The 25,231-nt window shown below is 39.4% G+C and overlaps 1 protein-coding gene across 1 annotated transcript in view; it reads left to right on the forward strand.

Annotated features, from left to right (window-relative positions):
• The window catches only part of COL4A1 (collagen type IV alpha 1 chain), a 120,189-nt gene that overhangs the window by 78,064 nt on the left and 16,894 nt on the right, over positions 1-25,231 (forward strand). Inside the window, exons 20-43 of the mRNA XM_050974377.1 lie at positions 230-265; positions 1,792-1,956; positions 3,817-3,912; positions 5,023-5,106; positions 5,858-5,928; positions 8,987-9,178; positions 10,025-10,193; positions 10,562-10,654; positions 10,748-10,852; positions 12,348-12,445; positions 12,740-12,890; positions 13,215-13,328; positions 13,733-13,900; positions 14,453-14,542; positions 15,126-15,278; positions 18,024-18,122; positions 18,213-18,302; positions 19,142-19,281; positions 20,156-20,286; positions 20,390-20,466; positions 21,217-21,315; positions 21,826-21,876; positions 23,740-23,925; positions 24,555-24,688. Coding sequence (XP_050830334.1) covers positions 230-265; positions 1,792-1,956; positions 3,817-3,912; positions 5,023-5,106; positions 5,858-5,928; positions 8,987-9,178; positions 10,025-10,193; positions 10,562-10,654; positions 10,748-10,852; positions 12,348-12,445; positions 12,740-12,890; positions 13,215-13,328; positions 13,733-13,900; positions 14,453-14,542; positions 15,126-15,278; positions 18,024-18,122; positions 18,213-18,302; positions 19,142-19,281; positions 20,156-20,286; positions 20,390-20,466; positions 21,217-21,315; positions 21,826-21,876; positions 23,740-23,925; positions 24,555-24,688 — 2,792 coding nt within the window. The remainder of the gene's footprint in view (positions 1-229; positions 266-1,791; positions 1,957-3,816; positions 3,913-5,022; positions 5,107-5,857; positions 5,929-8,986; positions 9,179-10,024; positions 10,194-10,561; positions 10,655-10,747; positions 10,853-12,347; positions 12,446-12,739; positions 12,891-13,214; positions 13,329-13,732; positions 13,901-14,452; positions 14,543-15,125; positions 15,279-18,023; positions 18,123-18,212; positions 18,303-19,141; positions 19,282-20,155; positions 20,287-20,389; positions 20,467-21,216; positions 21,316-21,825; positions 21,877-23,739; positions 23,926-24,554; positions 24,689-25,231) is intronic.

Below are 25,231 nucleotides of genomic sequence, written 5' to 3' on the forward strand. Positions count from 1 at the left end.
CATTTTCCCCATTACAGATTTTAGCCAATTCAAGAGAAATTACTGGGGAAGTTGGCACACAGCAGGCCCTTTTGTCTGAATGTATTTCTTGATATATAGATTATTTAACTTTAGATTTGATTTTGAATGTGAATATGCATGAATATGAATTTCAGTTATATCTCCTAAAAGTTCACTTTCACTGGCATTGCAGAATTCATTGCCTAATTGAAACCTTCTCTTTCTTAAGGCTTCCCTGGTGCACAAGGAATCCCAGGACCTCCAGGTATGAAATTATCACTGCTGATTTTTTGACATTTTCATGTGCTCTTGGGTGAACAGCCGTGATGGATATTCTCCTTAGCTGCTTTCAGTTACTGCCTGACTTTCTGAACACCCAAACACTGACCTCTCCAGGGTCTAATCATCTCTGCAGACCCTTCCTCTAGATTGCTTTTCTCATGTCTCTGATGTGATCCAGCCTTGTTCTTTCTGTTCTGCTCTGATAACTTTCTGATGACATTGAAAATGTAGTGCAGAGTTGGTCAGAGACAGCCTAGAGAATGACCCCATGGGGCAAGAGGAGTTGTTAACTGGGAATGTGTGGGAGTGTGTGCACATATACCTGAGTGTGTATGCTCATATCTTTGTCTGGCTCTCACTTCAGCTCTATATGTGTGTAAGTGTAATAAAACAAGGTTTGTAGGAAGAAATAATACATATAATCAAAGTCATTCCTGAAGGCTTCCTACTTTTTTGGCTATGTCACTCGGTCTAATAAAAGTTATTTATTTTGCCTGCAAATTTTGCCTTTTTCAGAGCCTTAACATCTTCCCATCCATGGTAACACTGCTTTACTTATATTAGTACATGTACATGTGTTTGACCCACACCATGATATTTGCTTTTTAAAAATCAGGCAAATCATCTCTGGAGACCTGACACTTCACACATCCTGCAGTGATACTACCATTACCGTCCTCGCTTTCATTTTCTATCTTGGCAATGAGCTAAATATGAAATTAATGTGAGCCAGGGTCAGATTGAATCCAGGAAATTTTTCACAGGTTAGGGAGAAGATGCTATACACCACAGGCTGTAATGATAGCCCTTGGTCTGTAATTACCCCACAGAGATTGAGCTTTGTGTGACTTCCATATCTTCCTGCAGTGTTGCAGATGACTCAAAATGTTTTAATGGTCAAGTGTAATGATGAGTTATGAACTGGAAGTCATTAAAATATAAAGACCTGTGTGACTTTACAAATAGCTAAAAGGAGATCCTTAGTAGGGTTTTTGGTCGTTTCGTACTGCTTTTCTTTATTGGCTGGTTTTCACTTATTATTCTTACACAGCTTTTTCATTTTAGCATTCCTTAAATCTGCTAGCATGGTTAAGTAGTTATTTTTTGAAGTTATCAAACATGCCCTCCCTTTCTAGGTGTGTTTTAGATTTGGTTTGTTATGAAGTAAGGATGTGTGCAGTAGTTTCTAGATGGAATAGCTAAGTTAACTTCAGTGTTCCCACTATTTACTACCCAGCAAAAGTTTGTCCAACTAAATCGCAGAAAAGCACTCTAATACAGATGAGGTGTGTTTGTTTAGGGACCTAGCAGAACTGAGTTTCTCTCAGCTGTAGTGAGTATACAAACCCCATTTATTTATAAATCACCAATAATAAAAATTCAGACCCTTTTTTCTTTTGCATTAACATTTTTCCATTTCTCTCTAAAACCCTGTGAAAGTTAATGTGTTGATAATGGTGCTGTCTTTTCACTTGTCATTTTTACATGTATGTTTTACTCTGTCCGAAGGTCGACCTGTTCCAGACAGGGTAGGATCACCTGGTGTCCCTGGAGAGAGAGGTGAAAAAGGTGAAAAGGGTTCTCCTGGATTCCCTTCACCTGGAATCCCTGGAAGAGATGGTTTCCCAGGTCCCCCTGGGTTGCCTGGCCCACCAGGACCTCCAGGCATAACAGGTAGGGAAAGCCCTTGGTTGCTTTTCACCTTGAAGACTCATAATGCACATTAAAAAAAGAAAAAGGAGACAAGATTATATAAGCTATTATCAGGATGCATCTGTGTCATGGAAGAAACATATCTGAGTTGTTGATGAACCAAGTAAAAGCTGTTGCACAGTGTAGGAAGCCATTTGTTTCCTTACTGCTAAAGGACAAGGATTCTTTCCTAAATAAATACTTCAAAAATTTCTACAAAATTCATTGTTAATTGTTAGAATATAACCAAACAATTGATCTTAATTCACTTTAATTTGTTCTGTGTTCTATTGTGCCAAGGTAGAGATATTTATATATTTTCAATTAAAAAAATAGCAGATCCTAATACTGTCCTTAGCATAAGAGGTAGCTGTTCAGTGTGATGGTTTACAAGTCTGCAGTTCCAGTCTGTGTAACAGATTGAACAGGTGTGAGAACTGCTGTGTGAGGCACTAGTTTCCCAGGAGTTTTTATTTAAAAATAAAATTATCTTAGAGGAGAATGGGGTCATAGAAAGGCTTGAGTTGGAAGAAACCCTAAAGATTATCTGGTTCCAACCCCCCAACACAGGCAAGGATGCTACCTACTAGATCAGGGTAAACACCTACTTTATGGAATAAATGAAAAGCCTGCAATGATGTGACAAGTAAATAACATCAGTAATAATAATAACAACATTACACACGTTTTATTAGATTGTGATAAAAGAATTTTAAAGAGGAAAATGTTTTTGCTCTGCAATGAAGCAATAACCAAGTATATGTGGAAGTGGTCCATGCTAAATAGTTCCTTAAAACTAATGTTTTACCTCACAGAAAACTTCTACTATAGGTGATACTGATATTGTGAGTTAAACTATCATTCCAACATCAGGAATGATATCCCTGTTACAATAGTTAGGGTACTTTAAAGCTATTGAAAGAAATATTATTCTCTGTGGAATCTCTAAACCAAAGATACTTTGTTCAAAAACAGGGGAAGATGCCTGGTTGTTGCTGTGTTTGCCAGTGAAGCAGTGCAAAATCCAGCATGTGGAAGATGGAATTAATCTTACATTTTCCTAAAAATTTTTATTTTTCATACAAATTACTGTCATTGCTTAATCCTGCTCCTTCCCCAGATACTTCCTTAGCCTTCTTCAAGTACATAATGGGAAGCAATTCTTTTTCATTTAACTTGTTTTCCAAGCTTCACACTAGCATTTTGACTACTGGCTTTGGCCAAAATGATTTCATATTATGTTGGGTCAGATCCTGCATCATATCATCAAACAGAACAAGCACTATTTATATTCTTATATCTAGCCTGAGAAATATTATCATATGTTAGGATCATTTCAGATCCTAACATATGAAGTTTATTGTTTGCAGGAAGCGTGATCAGTGTGAAGAAGTTAAATAGATGTTGACAAGCTGCTCTTACCTAGAAAGTATCCTAAAACTTTGAAAAAGAGAAGTCAGGGTACAAAAAAACCTTCTTAATGAATATCTCTGAACATCAATACCCTCCATTCTCTTCAGGGTCAAAACCATCAGTTTTTCACCCGTGATACTTTACCAAGCCAAAACTTAAAATGAAAATAGATTTTATGTTGAAATTGTTTGTAACCTTATTATGGCAGAACCTGTCTTTTCTCTGTACTTCTCAGGGTTTCCTAAGCAGTGTATATGGAATAAGAATACAGAATCCCAGTTAAATTTTTCCAAGTAAATCTAATAAAGTAGTAAAATGCTATCCTGAGTTACCACTTCTCATAGGTAACATTTCAGGTAGGATGTAAATGCAACCCTATAATGGCAACTTGCACTTCTCAAAACAATATTTATTATTATTTCATTTCAGATGGAATTGATCAGTGCCAGCAGGGAGAACCTGGTGCACCAGGTAGTCCTGGACTTCCAGGCAGAGATGGATTTCCAGGAGAGATGGGAGAGAAAGGTAATAATATTTTAAAGTGATTGTATTCTAATGCTTAGTAGCCTGGAGCTTGGGTATGTAAAGAGGCTGAGCAAATTAGGCTGGATCCAGATAAAGTGTACTTTAAGTTAGTTAAATAGTTCATGGACGTGGAAGATGTTTCTTGACTCTCTAGTGAGTAAAGAAGGATATTGTGTTTTGAATTGTGTGATACAAACTTCTCTTGGCCTGCTCATTGCTGGGAAGTGATAAAGGATGGCCCAGGGCTGCAAGAGGAGCAGAAAGGGTTCAGTACAGCCCTGTGCAGTGTAAATGGAGCTGTTAAAGGCAATTCAGGGTGTGAATTCCGAGATGCAGATTTAAAGAGGGTCCAGGTGAGTTGAGAATGAAAATGGTTTATGAATCATTGCCATGAGTATAATTGAAGATTAAATTTTAACACCTATAGGCAGCCTTAGGTTGGACATTAGGAGGAATGGGTGATAGGGCATTGAAATGGGCTGCCCAGGGAGATGATGGAGTCACCATCCCTGGAGGTGTTTAAGAAGAGACTGGATGTGGCACTGAGTGCCATGGTCTGTTGACATGGTGGTGTTTGGTCATAGGTTGGACTCAATGATGGCAAAGGTCTTTTCTGACCTAACTCTGGGATTCTGTGAACAGGACTGTCAACCATGTGTTTTAGCAGCATTGACTAAATGAACATTAAAAAAAAAGAGCTCCACTCAGTTACATGGTGATTGCTCCTTTCTAATCTCATTCTGTTCACTATTTTTTTTGCAAATTTATTATGACTACAGAAGTATCCTTTTTCTGCTTTATTAATTTTATTTTCTCTATACCCACTAAATATTTTTTTCCTTCTTTTTGATCCTCTTCAACCTGGTCCCCTTTAGCCATTATTTTAAATACTAACCCTAGGGTAAGACTTATGTTGATTTTCATGCAATTCCTTTAAAAATTTTAAAGAATTTTGAACATCAACTTGCTGATATTTTCTCCTTGGAGCATGGAAATAGAAATATAAATTTATTTAAATATTAAATTGACATTTGCCCCGAATCCACCTGCTTGCAGTTGTCTTGAATCTTTTTGTTGTTATTCATGTCCTTTGTTGTTTTCTTTTTTCAGGTGACAAAGGTGAAGCCTGTGCCTTGTGTGATAAAGTAGGACCTCCTGGGCTTCCAGGACCACAAGGGCCACCAGGTCCAGCAGGTAAGAATTCCTTAATAACTCAAGAATGAGCTATGTAGGCTAAATTCTAAAAAATGCAGCATACGTAAGAAAATTAATTACATTTTGTCCCACTAATCAAATTGCTTGTGAAACTGATGAAAGGACTAATGAAAGAAGTGTGCCATATTGCTATTTTTGGCCTGATTGCAAATTTCAAATACAATCAGCTGGAATTACCAGGGAAGTAGAAACTGGCCACAATGAAGGGTCTTTGCAAATTGTGGCCCAAATGTTTTCACAGTGAGAAATAATGTGGGAACCATTTGTCTGTGTGCCCAGGCTTGACAGTGACCCATACATTTGTTTCCAATTGCAGCACTAAATTCTGTGGCCCAAAAATAAAACTATTTTTTTTGCTAACATACGGGAAAAGGGCCACATGCCAAAAATTACATTATACCTAAGGTTTGTTCTAGTGCTATTCAGAAAAATGAATGTGGCTTAGTTAGTTTCAGTTCTGCATTGGTTACATGAATTGATAAATTCATTCCTAAGTCAAATGAATCAGCTTCCAAGTTTATGAATGCAGGCATGCAACACAAGTGCATGAATCAAGACAGCTTCACTGGCTTTAGCAGAATTATGCTGGTATTACTGGGAATGGAATGGGACACTTTACAGGGGATCACAAAGAATTCACATGCAATGAGCTATTTGTGTCTAATATATTTTTTGAAATATATTATATTTTATGTAATAAATTAAGCCATATTGTTGTGTCTCTGAAAAGGTTTTCCAGGACAAGCAGGTTTCAAGGGTGACAGAGGCTTACCTGGACTTGATGGCCTTCCAGGGGTGCCCGTAAGTAATGCTATGCCAAACACTACATGTCCTGCTAGGCATGTGATCAAAACACATGTGCTGATCAGTGTATCATTGTGTAACAGTTCTGTTTAAAAACAAGCAAACACCCCCCTCCCCAAAACAGTGCACTGATATGATAAAATTAGGGTAAATTATGCCTAATTAAAATAACGTAGGAAGAAGTGGTTTTGAACTATAAGAGCTAAAAAAGAGCTGTCAGATATTGGTTATACTTCTGAGTTTATCCATCATAAGAGCTTAGTGGGACACATGACCTTCTGCCTGAGCAAGCTAAGCAGTGGAGCTGGGTAAAGATTAGGATTTCTCAGGAAACAGATGCAGGTATTCCCTGACCTTCTGAATTGTTCCAGTAACATTTTGTTGGTGAGTACAAATATATTGAGAGAGAGACAGTGCCATCTAGTGTAGTGTAAGCAATCTAAATGTTAGCATGCAGCACACTGTGGCAGTTTGGCTGAATTTTGAATCATAGAATAAGAGAAGATGCCGAGTTGGAAGGAGCTCATCAGGATCTTTGGGTCCAGCGCCTGGTCCTGTGAAGAACATCCCAAACCTCACACCATGTGCCTGAGAGAATTGTCCAAATGCTTATTGAACTCCATCAGGCTGTTGTGCTGATCACTCACCTGGGGAGCCTGTTCCAGTGCTCAACCATCCTCTGGATGTTTTTCCTGAAATCTAACCTTTTTCCTGATATCTAACCTAAACCTTCTCTGACTGAGCTTCATGCTGTTTCCTCAATTCCTGTCACTGCTGACAAGAGAGAAGAGATCAGTGCCTGCCCCTCCTCCTCCCCTCATGCAGAAGTAGTAGACTGATATGAGGTCTCCCCTCATCTCCTCTTCTCCAGGCTGAACAAATCAAGTGACACCAGCCATTCCTCATAAGGCTTCCCCTGCTGACTCTTCGCCATTCTCATGGCCTTCCTCTGGATGCTCGCCAATAGTTTAATGTCATTTTTATATTGTGGCACCAAAATCAGTATTCAAGGTGAGGCTACCCCAGCTCAGAGCAGAGCAGGACAATGCCCTCCCTTGCCCAGCTGGCCATGCTGTCCCTGATACCCCCAGGACAGGGTTTGCCCCCCTGGCTGCCAGGGCACTACTAACTCATGTTCCACTTGCCACTGACCAGGACCCCCAGCTCCCTTTCCACAGCACTGCTCTGCAGCTTCTCGTTCTTTGTTCTGTCCACACACTCAGGATTGCTCCATCCCAGGTGTGGAATCTGGCACTTGCTCTTGTGCTGGCGATTGCCCATCTCTCTGATTTGTTTCTCTCTGCAGGGCCTTTCTGCCCCTGAGGGAGCTGACAGCTCCTCCCAATTTATTGTCACTGGCAAACTTAGTTAGTATTCCTTCAAGTCCTGCATCCAGGTTGTTAATGAAGAATTTGGGAAGTGTCTGCAGTATGTTCTGTAAAACACAGTTAGTAAACAGGAAAGTCAAATACTTTTGAAGAAATAAAGCAAAACTGTGAAAGTGGGTAGCATCCTAATAAGATTACTTGTAAATGATGTTGAGCCAGCACAACATGACTCTCAGTAAGGCCAGAAGCAGAACAGCTGTAAGTGTAACACTTGTCTAAAATGTGACACAAATGACTCCTATATGAGTGGTGTACTACCACAACTACATTTGACCTTGTCAGAATCCATTTAAGTGCCCCTAGGGACACTGAGGTTTGCTGTGAAAACCTACCTCAGCCTACATGTTCCTGCTGCATAATGTGGGTTTTGACATCATTCCTAGTGTGAGTAGACTGAGTCTTCCCAGACCTTTTCTCCCCAAAGCTGCCTGTTTCCTTAGAGCTGATCCTTTCTGAGAACATAACTTCTCAGTGACATCCATGTGCGCTGGCTTTATCACACACTGGGGTTATGCAAGCTACTTCTATCACCAGTGGTGAGAGAGAGAAGTTAAAAAAGTAACTTCAGAAGTAAAAACCTTCAGAAGTAAAAACAAACAAACCATTTGTATGGTTTCATTACTCAAGGAATCCAATTCTCTTCATCAAGCATAAGTAAAGCCTTGTTGCCTGAATTCAGCCAATGAAAGTTGACTAAGATGAATTCCTTATCTATTGCCACCACAATAAATTGCATTACCCAGTGACTGAATGTACTACAATATCAATGGGATCCATGAAAGAAACAGTGGGAAAAAATGAAAAACATTCTAATGTATTTAAGATTTTTAGTTTGTCATTTGTTCTTGGCACATGTTTTGCCACACCTTTATATTTTACTTTTATTGCCTCATAAGTGCTATACATGTCTTTTAATCAGACAAGGATTGGCTGCTGTTCTGAATGCTTTTCAGCTTGTTTTGCTCTGCAAAGTTCAGCCAGGTGGTGATCCAGCATATAATTTAACTTGGAAGAACTACATAGAGGCCAACTTTGCAACCTGACATGGCTTACAGCCAAAACATCATATTCTGATTCAGAACAATCTAGTGCTAATGAAAAGATTACCACTGACCATGGTAATCTTCTCGTTCAGGCTGAAGTGGAGGGCACACATGAGCTGTACATTGCCCATGAAGTTTGTGTTTTACTACCCTAATGAGTAGCTCTGAATCACTAGAAATTATAGAGACTTTTCCCACAAGAAAAGTTCATTCAAGTCCTAAAAAATATGTAGTGGAAAAATGGAAATTCTGGAAATCCAGTAGGCATACCATTAGGTATGTAATTTCTTTCCAGAGGTTACAAAACTGTTTTCTGGATGTGTGCATTATATTCTGATATTACCAACTGACTGTGTCAGCTGTTCAGAGTTGATGAATATTAATAATGATTGAACACATGTATTCACATCCGCTGAATATAATGAATAAACTACCCAAGGGAGAAGCTTTCTACTTCCAAGACTGCTGTGTCTTGGAAAATATTCTCATTTGACCTCCTCAGTCAATCAATGACTTGGTGGTTCCCTTAATTTGGATTTGCAATTCAATCTCTGAGGTTTGCTTTATTCTATAGTTTGAGGGTTTGTAGGGCAACTGATGACATCTGAATTTATGAAATTTCAGGGTCCCCCCGGCACTCCAGGACTTATGGGCAGCCCTGGGCCGAAAGGAGAACCTGGAGATTTCACTTACGATTCTATCCTGAAAGGCGAAAAGGGCGATCCTGGTTTCCCAGGACAGCCAGGCATTCCTGGAAGAGAAGGAAGACCAGGAAAAGATGGATTTCCAGGTCCCCAGGGTCCAAAAGGAGAAGCGGTATGTTTGTTTCTTTATGTTTGCATATTGTCCTACTGTGTGTTTATTTATGTTTACTTACTGCGCTATACATTCTGTCTTTCAGATCAGAATTCCCATGCTTTTGTTCCCTATACATGCTTTGTGTTTAGTGGCCTCATTTATTTTTTCATATCTATTCTTTACCTTGAGTAGTACGTTCTTCCTCAGAAGACGATTCCATTTTCACTGGAAGTAGTGAGGAAGACAGTTCTTCAACAGCAGGCTATTTCAGAGCTAGGTTTTTCAGACCATTTCTTTTTACATGCGAATAAGTAATCCAACTCAAATGCATTCAGCATGTCTTGTTACTTTCAGAACTATAGGGAAAAGGTTCAAACATGGACAGTAGCTTTATTCCTTTCTGCCTTTCTCACAGCTTGATAGTGAGAACTAGTGTGAATGATTTAGTTGATATTTGGAGATGATTGAACAAATGCAGTTATCCAAGTAGAAACTGTGAAGACAAGATTCAAGACTGTTCTAGCATATTTCTCTTTTTGTGGAAATGAATGCTTCAAAATCTGGCATTGATAGAGTTGAGCTTATGTGGATATGAAGCTGAATGTGGAGCTCACCTCTGCTCCCAGATCCACTACTGGAAACATGGCCTTCATGATACAGTTAGCTGCACTGCTAGATGTGATCTCCATGTGCTGTTCCACATGGAACCTTGATCTGTTTCCATTAAACTCAGTAGAAAAAAATCCACTTTCTTCATCATTACAGATACCTGTGCTAAATCCGAGTTGAAAAATATTCAGAGAGAATGATGTGTTCTGTCTTGCCAACCAGGCAAGAAGTACACTTACACTTTCCAAAAATTAGGGTACAGCTGGCTTGAAAGGAGAGCGTGGTCCCCCTGGCCAACCTGGATTCCCTGGAGTGCGTGGTGAAAGAGGTTTTCCTGGCTCTCCTGGGATAGGTGCTCCAGGATTACCTGGTGAAAAAGGAGACAGAGGCTTTGCTGGAACCCCGGGTTTACCAGGACTTCCAGGTAATGCTATAATTGCTATACTATGTTTTAAAAAATACAAAAAAAAAAAAAATTAAATTGTGCCCTTTAAATGGTACAGCCTAGAGGATCGCCAGGAATTTAACCCAGAAACGAAAAGACTTCTAATTTGAATCAGTGCTCGCTTTCACCACTATAATTGCAAATTTTTGAGGGCAGTTTTCTTGAAGGATTTGCTAGGCGAAATGGGATGGTTTAGGTTCATCCTAGTTTTTTATGAAGCTTCTACCAAAAAAACTTTATAACAAGTCACTTTTAATGGTATGGATGAACTGATAATGCTGTCAAGGTAGCAGTCCCTTGTTTTATTTCATCAGTTCCTGTACTCTAATGCAACTTTACATTTACAGGAGCAAAGGGGGAAGCAGGACGGACTATATCGCTCCCTGGACCTCCTGGGGCAGATGGCCTTCCTGGGCCACCTGGTTTCCCTGGACCCCAAGGTACTGCAGTCTCTTAATCATTGTCTGATTATCAGGATGGTTCTGTTCCCCAGAACCTTTGTGTTAACATTTGTCTTGTTTTTATTTGCAAAGGTGACAAAGGGAATCCTGGGCTTCCAGGTAGACCTGGCCTACCAGGAGAAAAAGGTGCTGTTGGGCAGCCAGGGATAGGGTTCCCTGGACCTCCAGGTCCCAAAGGTAAGATAAAGCTGTCCATGTAACAGAGATGGTGTATCTGGAGTGTGGATGGAGGCCTAGGCCTGCACTGTCATCCAGCCATAGCTGTATGGGATTTGGGAGGTGCAGCTGAAGAAGCTCCCTTGCAAAAGTCAGCCAGCAGCACAGTGAGCATTCTTCTGATAGAGTTCAGCTGCACACTTGCTTTGTGTAGGGCAGAGGTGCACCTGCAGACAATGTCACAGCTACTGCCAGAATGGAAAGTGGTATGGTACAGCATTTTATATTGCAGCAACTGTAGTTGCTGAGATGAGGTGACCCTTCTGAGAGATGAAAAATACTGCGTGTAGTTGGTCCAAATAATATGCTGATGTAACTGTAACAGTTGTGGGCCAGAGCTTGCAGCTCTGCTGGATCCCAGACAGCTGAGAGTGGCTTGGTTGGAATTCCAACATAAGTGGAATTGCTCAACATAAGTGTAGTCTTCCCTCCATGGCCATTGTCAGTATATGCAAGTAGCTTAGAAGGAGTCTAAATGTTTTGGAATTTTTGAAAATGTATTTCACAGTACTGCTGCTCATTTAGAGCTAGAAGACTGAACTTTCAGCAGCCACCTCGATCATCAAAATTCTTTTGTGTCTTCGTTATTATTTCTTATGATTCCATACACGAATGAGCTGGGAAGGTCAGAAATTTAATAAGGCATATTTTTCTCTGTAACCATCTCTGGTTCCTCTGAGAGTGCACTGGGACCTGAACAGAAAAGGCCCATTGTATCTGTAAAGAATTGCTGTATGCACTTTGATGCCGGATGAAAGAAATGACACATTAAATATATTTCTTTAAAGGACCCTTCCATGAGCTCAGCCCTGCCCAATGACATTCTGAGGTCTTAGCCTAAAAGCTGGATTTGTGCCTGCTTGGTCTGCATTTGTTGTGCGTGTGCTGATGTTGAGGGAGTGCTCTCTTTAAGGGATTTGCAGAATGTTGTAGGTATTCCTTCTTGCATTCCTAAGGTACAGTTCATGGCCCAGCTCTGGCATAGAAACCTTCTGTATGAAACCCTCAGCAGGACATGTAGAGTGTGTCACAAGACATATACTGCACAAAAGGTGTTGATTCACGGGTGGGCTTTGTTGTGCATCCCTCAGTCTGATGCCTCACAAATTAAGTTGCCTTTTCTGAAGAAGACTTTGGGAACCCAGTTTTGCAGGATGTTTCTCACAAGCGAGATGGGAGATGAACCCTCAAGGCTATTATTTAAGAGCAGACACTCAGCATTTATTTCTTCTGGGTGGTTGTTTCTCATCAGAAGCCAACTGCTGCACAAAAGTCAGTGTTTGAATCTTTGTTGGGACATTTGCATATTGGCAGGCCTAGAAGTTTGACTATCCAGGTCTTTGTTAACACATCCTAGTGAATAGTTCAGTTTAAAGGCTTAAAGAAACAGCAGAGGTCACTTAGGGACAGAGAGGGCAATGATGTGACTCTTGGTTTGTTTTGCTTTGTTTTATAGGTTTCCAAGGTCAGCCTGGCTCACCTGGTCAGCCAGGAACTCCAGGAACTCCTGGTCTGGATGGTTTGCCAGGAGTTCCAGGTTTACAAGGCCAAAAGGTAGATGTCAGCTGCTGATACTTTTATCTGTCACTGCCCATGTTGACAGGAACATGCACAAGGAAAAACTTTAGAAGTTGGCCAAACTGCCTTTCATTTTATGTTTCTCACTGTGCACACAAGGGGACAGAGTAGATGGATAAATGCTTGGCATTAAAGGGCTTACAGCTCTCCCCTGAAATCATGTATAGAGGTTTGTACATAAGCCTGATACAGCATGATTTAAATACATTTAATAAATGATTTCTGGGTTCTGATGTGTTGATTCCTAATCTATTGTGTTTCTTTGGCTAGGGTGAACCTGGTGTAGGTCTGCCTGGCCCTAAGGGATTGCCAGGCCCCCCTGGCCCAGCTGGCATCCCTGGAGAGAAGGGAAGTCCAGGACTGCCTGGTTTACGTGGCGAGCAGGGCTTTCCGGGTATACCTGGGCAGCAGGGATTCAGAGGTAAAATACAGTTCTGTATTTGTATTTCATTTTAAAGTCACTCTCCTGCAGATGCAGTGAAAAGTCTATTGATTACTGAAATATCCTACTGATACCTTGGGGAATTGCCTCTTTTCTGTCTCGTTTTTTCCTACTACCCACCAGTAGCAAATGCTAGCAGCAAAGAGCAGCCCTTCATCCAAGCCCAGTCTTGGAGGTGTTGGTGGCTGAATGAAGTCTCCTTGGCCATGTGCTTCCAAAGCAACTCATCTGGCATCTTCAGCAGGCAAGATGTCAAACAGCATCAGAGAATGCTTGGTCTATGTTTCTCCTGTCTCCCTGCAGGTGACCCTGGTCTCCCAGGTCTCCAAGGCTTGCAGGGCCCTCCAGGTGCACCGGGGCTGGGCCCTCCAGGATTGCCAGGACCCGCTGGGCAGCCGGGACCCCAGGGACCACCAGGTGAGCAGAGAATACCACCCTGATGCTGCTTAAAAACAGAATTTTGGCCTAAGTGGATAACACAGGTCAAAGTGTTACTTGAGAACTTTTTGCAGTGTGAAGTTGATAGGGGTAGATGGGGGGGCATGTCAGTGGGCCTCCTCCATGTGGTCCAAAATGCAGGGAGAGGCCTCCTGAGAGGATTTCTGGCATTTGGATTGGTCTCCTCAGGTTATTGATGGGTAATAGATACAGGTTCAGAACTTTTCTTAGGAAACGAGGACTGATTCTGCTGTCTGCCTTTGAGTCTTCATCCTCTCTGCCATCTAATTTGTGAATCACAGGTGGACATGGTCAGATATGCTTATTAATGGTTTTCCTTTTTTTTTGTTAAGGACTAATCTGGTATCTTCTGTTTTTCCTAGGATTTCCTGGAATAAAAGGAGAAAGGGGCTTCCCTGGTGTCCCAGGTCTAGATATGCCAGGACCTAAAGGGGATAAAGGTAGCCCAGGCCAGCCAGGAGTCCCAGGCTCTGTGGGGTTACCTGGCCTGCCAGGTCCACAGGGGGCTGTTGGACTGAAAGGATCAACAGGTAAACAACTTGTCCCTCAAAAATCAGCCTCTTTGACAGCTGTTGTATAAAGATGTGGCAGCACACCCTTTCACTCAGTTAGGAATTGATTGATCAAAGAGCCCAAGCTTGGGAAAATGCATGGACTGATGTCAGTAAAGCAGCTCTGCACATGTAACTGAACTGCTGCTGAAGTCCTTTCATGGATCAAATCCAGCAGGTTGAAGGAACTAGCCTTGCTCCTGTAATAATGAAAGAGGATTATTCTGCACAGTTTTAGTGACAGAGAATGGTTTTAATAATGCCTTTGTTAATGACAGCATTGTTTGCTGTAATATGAAGTTTAAAGAATTTGCCAAAAACCCATTACAAACTGTTTTCCTCTGGTTTTCATAATACTGTTTATACAGTTGTTTTCTCTATTGGGCTGTTTTTATTTAATCATCTTCTTTGTCCCATTTTTCCTTAAGTAGTGCAACTCCTAATATGATAGGCAGTAAATAATTCTGTTTCTTGTACTTCTTTACACTGCTTGCTTTATTTTTTTAATTCACTCTTCTTCTTTGGCTTCAGGACCCAAAGGAGAAATGGGAGTTATGGGAACTCCTGGATTACCAGGAACTCCTGGGCCAGTTGGAGATCGAGGGTTTCCTGGTGAAAAAGGTAAGAGAGAGATTTTGTCCAAATAAAAATTGCAAACCCCAAACCTTTTCCCCAGCAGAAGCAGGGAAATAACCAAAGATAAGGAGTATACTTGGCCTAAGGAACAGTTTATGTCAAGTGACTTTCCTCTAAGTCAGAAATAGTATAAAAGACCATATCCTAGGAGCAGTCATGAGTTTGGGCACCAAAACATGATTTTTGATCCATTCTTCAAGAACATAAGGGTTTCCTACGTGTGGGGCTGCCATAGGTATTACTTCAAGAAAAATACACTGTTTGAAATTATTAAAAGCCAGCAGGAAGGTCTTAATTAAGAGTCTCAGATAATGCTCTGTATTGCTGCCAAACTCCTGTCCTTATTGTTTCAAGAGTCTGAAATTAATGGGTTGGAAGTGGGAAAAATACGTCAACTTTCTGACAGAGCTATTATGAAGTATAAAAAAAAATTCATAGGAGCTGTTCCAGAACATGCTATTTGGTGCTCAAAATCTAAATAGATAGCTAATTTAATTGGTTGTTGTCTACTAAATATTCTTGCAAAGTTTTATATGCCCCTATAACATTCAGTGCTCTCTCTTTGCAGGTAGCCAAGGTTTCAAAGGTGTAATTGGACCACAGGGTGATCCTGGTGTTAAAGGAGATAAAGGTGAAGCTGGTCTCCCAGGAAAACCTGGAACAATAGACAACATGGACATGGTTAGCCTCAAAGGCCAGAAGGGAGATCAAGGAGAAAAAGGTAACTATTCTCTGTGTGAATAGGTAACTTCATTCTCTAACTGTGTGAATAAGTGGAATTAACACTCATATACTACCAAGCAGCATTACTTTGAATTTAGTTTTTTGTTAGTTTTAGGCAATAGTTTTTAAAATAAAAGTAAAGAGTTTTGCACAGCAAATATAGATATTTTTCTGGTGTTTTTCAACTCTATAGAAAAAAAGAATAATCACAGAGCAAAGGGTTTTGTTTGGACAGAAGAGGTTCAATTTGTTCTTTTATAATTGATATTACCTCTATAATCACAAGACTCTCTGAAAATAAAAGAAATCTAAAAAGTAAAACTAGAGATTTTCAGGAGGAAAAAGCTGTCTTTCATGTAAAACATGTAGTTGTGCCCATGAAGTTCAACTGATAGTGTAAGAAAAAAAGTAAGCAGCCTTTTTTGACACGTTTCTTGTGACCTGAAGAAAATTCAGGAAAGAAATGCATTTATATCACTGATACCAACAGATCAACTTATGTCAGTTTAGAAATATTTGGAAGTACGCAGGACAAAGACAATCAGTTTTCTGTTTAGAGACTTCATGGTTATAGATTTGTTAGCTTTTTTAGATAATACATTCTTCTTGGCTTTTTAGTTTTAGTTCTAATTGATAAATTATTGTTTAAAATAATTTTCTTTCCTGTATTTTCCTGTAAATTGTGTGTATTTTGCATATTTTTAATATTTTTTCTTCTTACTATACATTCCTTTTTATTAAAAAAACAAGAGTTTTTAATAAATGGTTACTTTATTTGTTAAAATAGAAATGTAGAGCTTAGAAGGGAGCTCCTGAAATCTAGTGATCTTTCATTTCCCTCAACCACGTCCTTCAGGTTTTAATAGTATATCATGTTTTCTGAAACAATTATCGTTCCCAGTTTGGCTGCATCCTTGTTAGAGTGCACATTGCTGAAACAAGCAAAGTACTTCAACTCAGGCCTGGCTAGAATGAAATTTCCCTTTCTTGAAACAATAGCTGACTGAGTTTGTGATTAGCTATAATTCTTAGTCTCTTAGTTCTGGACTACTGTGTAATAATTTTTCATTTTGTATGCGTGTTTTTGACTTCTTCTGTCACACACGTGGTGCATTATGCTTTTTGATTTTCACTGTGATGGTTTTCAAGCTTCACTCCAACTCTTCAAAATCCTTCTGTAGTCTAATCCTGTCCTCTTTTTGAGCCTTTCCTTTTGAGTGTACATTTCATCAGTGTATTCCAGGGCAGACTCCTTTCCAGTTTGACAGTGAATCACTAATAACTATACTGTGTTGTATTTGAACTGTGGAAACAGGAGAGTATCCCAGTCTTAGCTACCTCTTATCTCCAAGTCCTGGCTAATTGTCAGAAGGAGATCTGGGCTCTCGTGTTCTGGTTGGGTCTCAGAGAAACCTGGGCATGTGGGTAAGTAGTGCCTTGCAGCTTGGGCAGCCAGGGACTGCAGGGGAGGGCGTCAGCAAGTGAGGAGTGAGTACATCTGCCCTTCAGCTGAGATGCAGCTTCTGAGAGTACTTTTAATGAAGCTCCCACCCTATAAAGATTTCATCTGGATTATTTTTTCTCATTTGTTTCTGATCTTGATATGTGCAGTGGTATGTAAAGTCTTTAAACCACATAGGTTATTTTCACTATTTCCTTATCTACTACTGGCATGTAGGATGATAAATTTTATTTTGTTCCTAGAAATTTTAATTAGGCATACTTGTTACATGAAAATAAAGAAACCTTTGCTGAGAAATTCAAATGGTTAATTTCTTTGGTTTCTAATTTACTAACCTTTCCAGCACTAAAAATGCATGCTTGCAAACTTCTACACTCTACCTTTTCCTGACCACATGCAGTCTACAGATTGGCCTGGCTCACACAGCCTGGAAGAGTAGGTTCCAAACAGATCCCAGCCTGCAAATTTCTGCTCTTATCTCATCCTCCCCAAGCAAAAGATACTTAGTACCATCAGAGAGAAATAATTAAGTTATACTCCATAACTTTGCTGATCTTTTGGCTGCCTTCATTCCTCTACATATGAATATCACAGTAATGCTTTTAGAAGCCTTCAAAAGACAAACAGTGCAGAGAAGACTCAGGATTTTTGTGGCATATTATCAGCAATGCTTAATGAAAAAATTTGGGTTTGGACATCTTGAAATGTTTTTAATAAAAGCTGCTTACTTAAAAACATTCAGTGACTTATCTTCTGTAACCTGTTGTCCTGCAGCTCTATGCAACACTAACAGAATTGTTTATGAACAAAAGGCAGGGAAATAAAGTTGGAGAAGAGGCACAGTAGAGAGTAAGAGATCAAGCCTTCTGAAGGTGCTTTAACATTAAATAGAACAGGGAAAACAGCAAATTTCTGGCTGTTTACTGGTTGTTCACATGTGCCTTTTTAGAGAGCTGAACAGTCAAATCAATAATTTCTGTTAACACCTGTTGGCCACTTTTCAAATAACTCATTAATCTAACTCAAACACATATTCATTCCAATTTCTTTTATAGATGTAACTTGCTTTGTAATTTGCACAGACACCCATAAAATTGCAATAGTTTTCAGCCTTTTCTCAGTACTGGTTTAATGATTGGAAAGTTGTGTTTTACTCAGCCACTTCCTTGTTCAACAGAGAGAAGCAGCAGTGATCAAAAATTAACTAGAAGGATTATTATATGTAATTACAGTAAATTGTGATAAAACTGATCTCACTGTGTTTTTCTTTTTGGTGTCCAGGGGACCATGGAGCAACAGGAGAAAAAGGGCTACGTGGGGATTATGGAGAGCCAGGAATTCCAGGGAGAGATGGTGAACCTGGTACTCCAGGACAACCAGGTATGTCTGAAGCTAACAGCAGACAGACTGTTTGTCAGGTATTTTAAACTTTGTTAATGATGGGATTCTTAATTTCTCTGTTGTCCACAGGACCAAAAGGCGATCAAGGCCCCCCAGGGTACCCAGGGGATCCAGGAGTTCCAGGACAAAAAGGATCAGTTGGTGAAATGGGTTTGCCAGGTACTGATTGCTAGGAATTTCTTCTTATTTCTCTCCTTAAGTATATATAGAATATGACAAACCTGTATGGAATATTTATTGGTGTAGATCTACTAAACAATTGCACTGTTTGCAGTGACTGAATGTTCAGCTTTTGAGGCATTGCTTTTCAATCCTGTTGTCATATACAAATAATAGGATGGTTTCCTGAGTTTCTACATGCAAATCCTTTTGCTGGATCTTTAGTTTTTCTGTATTTGTTTCAGGCAGGCAGTTTTTTGAGTGGTCCCTCTTTGTCTGTCTCTGATAGTCTGTGAGCTGCATTTAAGCTTCTTGTGTATTTTCCCCCTTCTAAAAGGTTTGGTGAGCTGCTGTGTACTGCCTGTCAATTATAAATTGTAGGGATCTGGGAGTAAAATTGTTACGGAAGGGATTGGTAAAGAATAAAATGGAGAAGAACCTATAACTCAACATGGAAACTTTGTGTCCATTGGGATGGCCTTGTGTCTAGCATATTTAGGAAAGAACACATGAAAGTCTGAAGTGGTAAATGAGGACAGAAAACATATGCTGCAGAAGAGTCACTTTGTAGTACTATTAGAAATTATTCAAGTAGAAATACAGTTGTATTCAGTTCATATTTTTAGCAAGACCTTTGTTTATTCTGAATCCAAGATTATGACTATCTTCTATGAGTAGAGTTGATCATCCCATAGAAAGTCCCATTTAGAGTGAATCTCAAAAGAAAATTTACTTACTTTCACAGCTCTGAAAAGCTAAAGTAACTCTGAAACATCACTGTCATCTTTGCTAAGGTACCACTGGTTCTGATGTACCCATTTTTCCCTTCTCTTTACTAGGAACACCTGGAGAAAAGGGTCTGCCTGGAGTACCAGGCTCACCAGGCACACCAGGGTTCCCTGGACAAAAAGGCGAAAAAGGAGACAAAGGAGCTCCAGGTTTTCCTGGAATTGGCTTCCCAGGGGCTCCTGGTGAGAAGGTATTTACACCCCTAAGGATTTGGTTATCTCTACTAAGCACTTGAAAAGATGCTGTTGGCCTTTGAGCTCTTTCGTTACATTTTCTATTATACTAATTTAACTGCCTTATGAAAAACTTGAAAGATGTGCATATGTACAGGTTTAGATGCATTCTGTTTGATGGAACCAATAGCTCCAGTGTTCTTTTTTATTATCTCTGTTCAAAATAGGCTAATTGTCAGTGCTAGAAATGTAGGGAAGGGGAAGAACTTTAAAAAATACTAAGTCAATAATGTGAAAAGGGCATTTTATGAACAGGGAAAATAATCACACTAAAATAATGTTACTGTAGTTTTAGAAAGATATACAGTGCTCAGATACTACTGAAAAGTGAACTGTGTTAATACTCTCTTTAAAGTTTAATTTAATCTCTAATAATATCTAATAGGATTCTCATTTGTTTCATATTCCTTTTCCTAGATGTACAATGACAGTTATAATGAATTTATAAGTAAAAATGGTAAAAAATAATACCTGCTAATCTGGTAGCAAACTTACTGAGGACTCAAAAAAAGACTTTTTTTTAAGATGATGAAGTGTAATAAATTAAAAGGCTAATTTTGAAAAGACTTTGTATAACCATCCTAAAAATGCATAGAAGAGTGCTCATGTGCTCGTTTTCATATGTAGGTATTAAGCAATTGCTAGATTACTTGAAAAACTCTGATAGTGGAATTTAACAACAAATTTAATCTAAAATTACATTGTGTAGGAGTGGAAAAACAATGGAATTCTTTAAATTCAGATGGATAGGAGGAGTGACATCTACCACTGCATACAGAAAAAACTGTTTCTGAATTAATGTCTGGATTTTATGTGTGCTGCTTCTTCTAGGGAGAACCAGGAAGAACAGGTAGTCCAGGTGTATCTGGAGATAAGGGTGAAAAGGGTAGTGCAGGAGTTCCTGGAATGCCGGGTGCCCCAGGTCCCAAAGGATCCCCTGGCATGGCAGGATTTCCAGGCAAGTGTTTATGCTTTTACAAAACAGAAACTGTAGTGAAAAATTAAAGTAAAAATTATATCAAATATTGCACATGAAAACACATTTTTCTTCCTTTCTTTAGGAAGCCCTGGCCGCCATGGAGAAAAGGGTGAAAAAGGACTTCCTGGCTTAAGTGGGATTCCAGGTTTAAAAGGAGAACCAGGTAAAAAAGAAATATAAACCAACAAAGGACACTTAAAATATTGTTCATCACCAGGCAGTGGCTAAAACAAAATCTTTTGCATTCTACATTCACTTTGGCTCAGCTATTTCGCAGTGCATTTGTTCATTTCATAAGCAAAATGTGCTTGACAATATTGATATATTTCCTAGGTAAATATGAGTCAGTGTAGTGGGGGGCTCATATTTCTTTTGCACTGTTAGAGGAATAGATTTTACCACCTTCCACAAGAGCAGTTTTTGTTACAGCCATTACTTCTGTGGTTTCTGAGTTCATTTAAAAACAATTCAGTTGATCTTTATGCCCAAACCTGAATCATCACATTATCATCATTTCACTGATGTTAGAAAGGAAGTAGAGTATGGAAGAGAGTAAATCCATTGCTGTTATGAACATTTTTGATCTTGGAGTCTTCTGTTCTCAGTTTTTTGGCTGCAGGACAGACACATCATCTTACAGGACAATGGACTGTGCTGTTCACAAGTCTTTGCTAGAGGTCCTGCATTCTAAACTCACCGAGTTTCAAGATAATTAGCTGTGTCAAAACCCTTAATACTTGAGCCCTGTCGCAGACTGATTTAATTCAGAAGTAAAGTCAGTGAAAAGTCACACTGAAGTCATCATGCAATGTCTGCTTGGTCTCTGTGGGAGCAAAAAAAAAAAAAAAGTAAAGTTTTTCATGAGAGAAAAAAAAAGGTCATAGTTCAAATGAAAATGTCAATGATTTTTCAGGTGAACCTGGTCTTCCGGGTCCTGCTGGTGCCACTGGTCAGAAAGGTGAACCAGGTTATGATGGGATTCCAGGTGCAGCTGGTGCAAAGGGTGAACAAGGTACTGTGACTGTCATCTTCAGTTCCCATGGTATGAAAATGCACAGACACAGGCTGCACAAGAGTAGCTGGTAGAGGTGTGTCCTGCTTTTGAGCCCTTTGGATGAAACCTTAGAATATAAAGTCAGTATTGGTGTCTTATGATCATCCAGCATTGCAGTGTGATCATTTAGATGTGCAACTGTGTTTAATCAATGTAATATTGAAAGAATTTCTTTCACAAAGGCTGGTAATACTTTAAAGAATTGTGTTTTGGCATTTATTTCAGGCTGAAACTTAGCTGTGAAATACTGGAGCAGCCTTGCCTTTTCTTTGGGTAGGGTTTTCAGTCATACAGGACCCATTGTGCTAAATACAATACCAGTACATAACAAAAACATCATCTGCCCTGAGGAACTTTTGCATAAGCCATTTATTTGGAGTTTGTATTTGCATAATGAAGTTTTATTCATTACAGGTTAAATGTAAGTACTTTCCCAACTTCTCATTTTTTGCTGTCTCTGTACTGCAGGTCTTCCAGGTAGAGGACTTCCAGGATTTCCCGGTGCAAAGGGAGATAAAGGTAAAACACTTATTTAAACAATTATAAACCTCCGTCCCAACATACTATAACCATAATTATGTAATGCAGACATACTTTCTACTTCATTCTTTTGCATCCTATGCCTTCTCAAAGCAGGCAGAAGCTCTGAGAGGTTCAATACTGATTTCTGTTACAGTGGCAACTTCTTGGAGTTAGATATGCCCTAAAATAGGTAATTATTCCTAGTGTGGAATTCTCTGCAAGCTGTGGTGTGATGAGGTAATATAAATAACTCCCATATTTGTGTGCTGTGCTTTTGACTCCAAGTATTTCTGTTTTCCTACTAATTTTGCAAGAATCAAAGTTTAGTGAGGCTCTGCACACAGACAGCTATAGGTAGTGGTTTTGTGGCCTGGATACTGTAGTAATTTTTTTGCCTGAACCTGTTTTGCAGCCCAGACATATTAATGGCTAAATTAGTTATTTACTGTATCTCAATGGAGCATATCTAAGCTATGCACGGGAGCATGGTGCAGAGATGCAAAAAATAGCAGAGTCCTGCTGAGATCCCACTGAAAAGTTTTACTACCTGGGCTCAGGACTTAATTGTTTGGGTGCAGTCACATGACTATGACAATTCAGGTCCCCTTATGTTCTTTGAAAAGTGTGTCACTACACTGTGCTGTGAGAATGGTTTGATTGGCTTGATTCAGTGCTTGTTCAAGGTGTCTGTAATGCACCATGCTCCAGTTAATGAAATAAGTATATCCTAGACACTAGGCTGCAATAGATACAGCAGTCAAGAAATGTCAAACTGCTGTTGTATAATGGGGGAATTTTCAGTTTTAACTATCCACAGCTTTCCATTGTGGAAAACACAAGCAACTCAAGTAGTTCATCCATGAAATTAACATGACACAGCAGATTTTGAAGAACTTTCATAGCTTTAAATATCAATGCCCTTCCTCACTCATTCATTCTACTAATAGAGAAAACTTGTCTGGACAATTCAAAGTGATAAACTAGAATTTCAGAATATCTTTTATTTACCACCTTAGACTAATTAACAGTCATTAACTACTGTGAAAACCCTAATGTTAAAGAACTTAATGAATTTAGCAAATGTTCTAATTGTAGCTCGGTAGGCGTGTAAAGCACTACATTATGAGAACACTTCTCTCACCTTCCCCATCTCTCATTTTGGCAGCTCAGCTCATTTAAAAATATCTGGGGTTAGAGTAAATATATATTCTAAAGGTATTTCTTTGGTAGTTCAAAGAGACAAGTCAAGGATTTTAAAATCTTTTTCTGCTCCAGCAAAAACCCAGGAGTAGTGTTCTCTATACATTTTGGGTTTTTTTATTATTGTAGTTATACCAGTTACTTTATATTCTTTTGCTCAGTCTAAAACTAGATTGAATTGCAATTGTTAACTATTTGTACAAATGTGAAAGTAAGTACAATGGGTCTAAACCTAGATTTTAGTAAAAAAGTATTCAGTTTTTCTCCAGGAGCAAGACCTTTTGTGCTTAGTCAAGCACAACATCCATTACTTGACTATGACAATAAAAATTGGAGTAAGGGTTTGGGGGCTTTATAATCTTTGTGTAAGGAGTGGTAGAGGGATGCTGAATGTTAATCTATTTTAAGAGTGACTGAAAATAGCCCAGTGATGAGTTTAGATAAGAAAAGGTATGTTGGTCAAACTACTTTCCTCCTATTTTATATCAAAATGTGAAGAATAATACAATTTTCCTGAAGTTTTGAACTTTTATAGAAGTGCATGAAATTAAAGTCAGTGTTTTCAAAAAGAATAAATCTTACTATGAGTGGATAATATGGCAGAAGGTTTCAGTGTTTGTGATCTCTCTAATCACATTCTGTGGTTGTTTCAAATCTTAGGTGCAAAAGGTGAAGTGGGTTTTCCAGGATCCCCAGGAAGTCCAGGGATCCCAGGCCTGAAAGGGGAACCAGGATATGCAGGTCCACCAGGTCCTAAAGGGAACCAAGGTCTTCCTGGGCTACCAGGAAGTGCAATTGAAGGCCCTAAAGGAGACAGAGGACCCCAAGGCCAACCTGGTCTTCCAGGTAATTATCTTTAGTATTAAAGTATTGCTGTTCATCAAGGCTTGCCTAATTAATTAATTAATAATACAGTCAATATTGCATCTCTTTGTTTATCCTCTTCTCCCAGGTCAGAGAAAAACCTTTGTTCACAGGCAGTTTTGGCAGTATGCCCTAGAAACAGGCTGGTTTTATGTCCTCAAGCAGTTAACTTTGTCCAGAAATGTTTCTAGTGTTGAGAAGGTTGCCTCCCATCTCCATGTTTCCCTGTGGACTTTACTGTTTCGAGGCATCCGGGGCTGTATGTTCCTGTGTGCTGGAGGTTAATTATTTAAAAATGACCCAGCTTGGCCTTTCCATGGCAGTCCTAGAGGCAAAGGAGGAGAGTGGAGCAGAGCTACACAATATCTCTAGCATGCTTATGCCTGAGGATGGACTATCTGCTTGTTCTGCACATGTGGAAAACTGCTTCTATCAGCCACAGGCTGAGAGATGATTGGAGGTGGAGACTCCTTGCAACAGATTCTCCTACTTATTTTCTTGAAATGTTACAATTATTTTATTCTGTCCATCTGTAAACTCTGTTTGTCCTCCATCACATACTGCTCTAAGCCAATTTTGCTACTACATACTCTTTTTCTTCTGTGTTTTAGGTTTACCAGGTCCAACAGGGCCACCAGGACCTCCAGGTCTGAAAGGGGCCAAAGGAGAGCAAGGGAGCAATGGCTGGCCAGGGACTCCTGGGGGTCCAGGAATGAAAGGTGACCCGGGTTTCCAAGGACTGCCAGTAAGTTACTTTCAGTACGCTCCAGATTTGCTGAAAGCTGGTTCTTGTAATTAATGGATATATTAATCATACAGTTTCTTGTTCAAAACAATGATATTTTATGTTCAAAGTGCCTTTGCACTCACTGCTGATGATGTAAAGTCAGTTTGAAAGCATTTCAGTGCTCTCCTTGGAAAAGCTGCCCCAGTGAGCTAATGAACTTATTAGAAATTTATAGATAGTGAGTGGTAACATACAACACCCAAAATATAATTTACAGTGTTTTAACAGTACGGGATGGCTGAAGCACATCCATAAATCTGGTAAATGCATTAGTAGTTAATTTTAAAGGTTGCATATTTCATGATAAATTGCCTTCTGAAAATACCTGAACTGTTTGCTTTTGTTATGAAGGCTCTCAAATAAAGTGCAGTTTCAGTACTGTCAGCAATGAAGTATTGCTGCTGATTTAGAACTACAAACAGGCAATACTATTAATACATTTTTGTCATATATTATTCATTTTTCCTGACCTAAAATAGTCACTTTTCAGTATACTAACAA

Source organism: Serinus canaria, chromosome 1 (assembly GCF_022539315.1).
Source record: "Serinus canaria isolate serCan28SL12 chromosome 1, serCan2020, whole genome shotgun sequence".
Lineage (NCBI taxonomy): Eukaryota > Metazoa > Chordata > Aves > Passeriformes > Fringillidae > Serinus > Serinus canaria.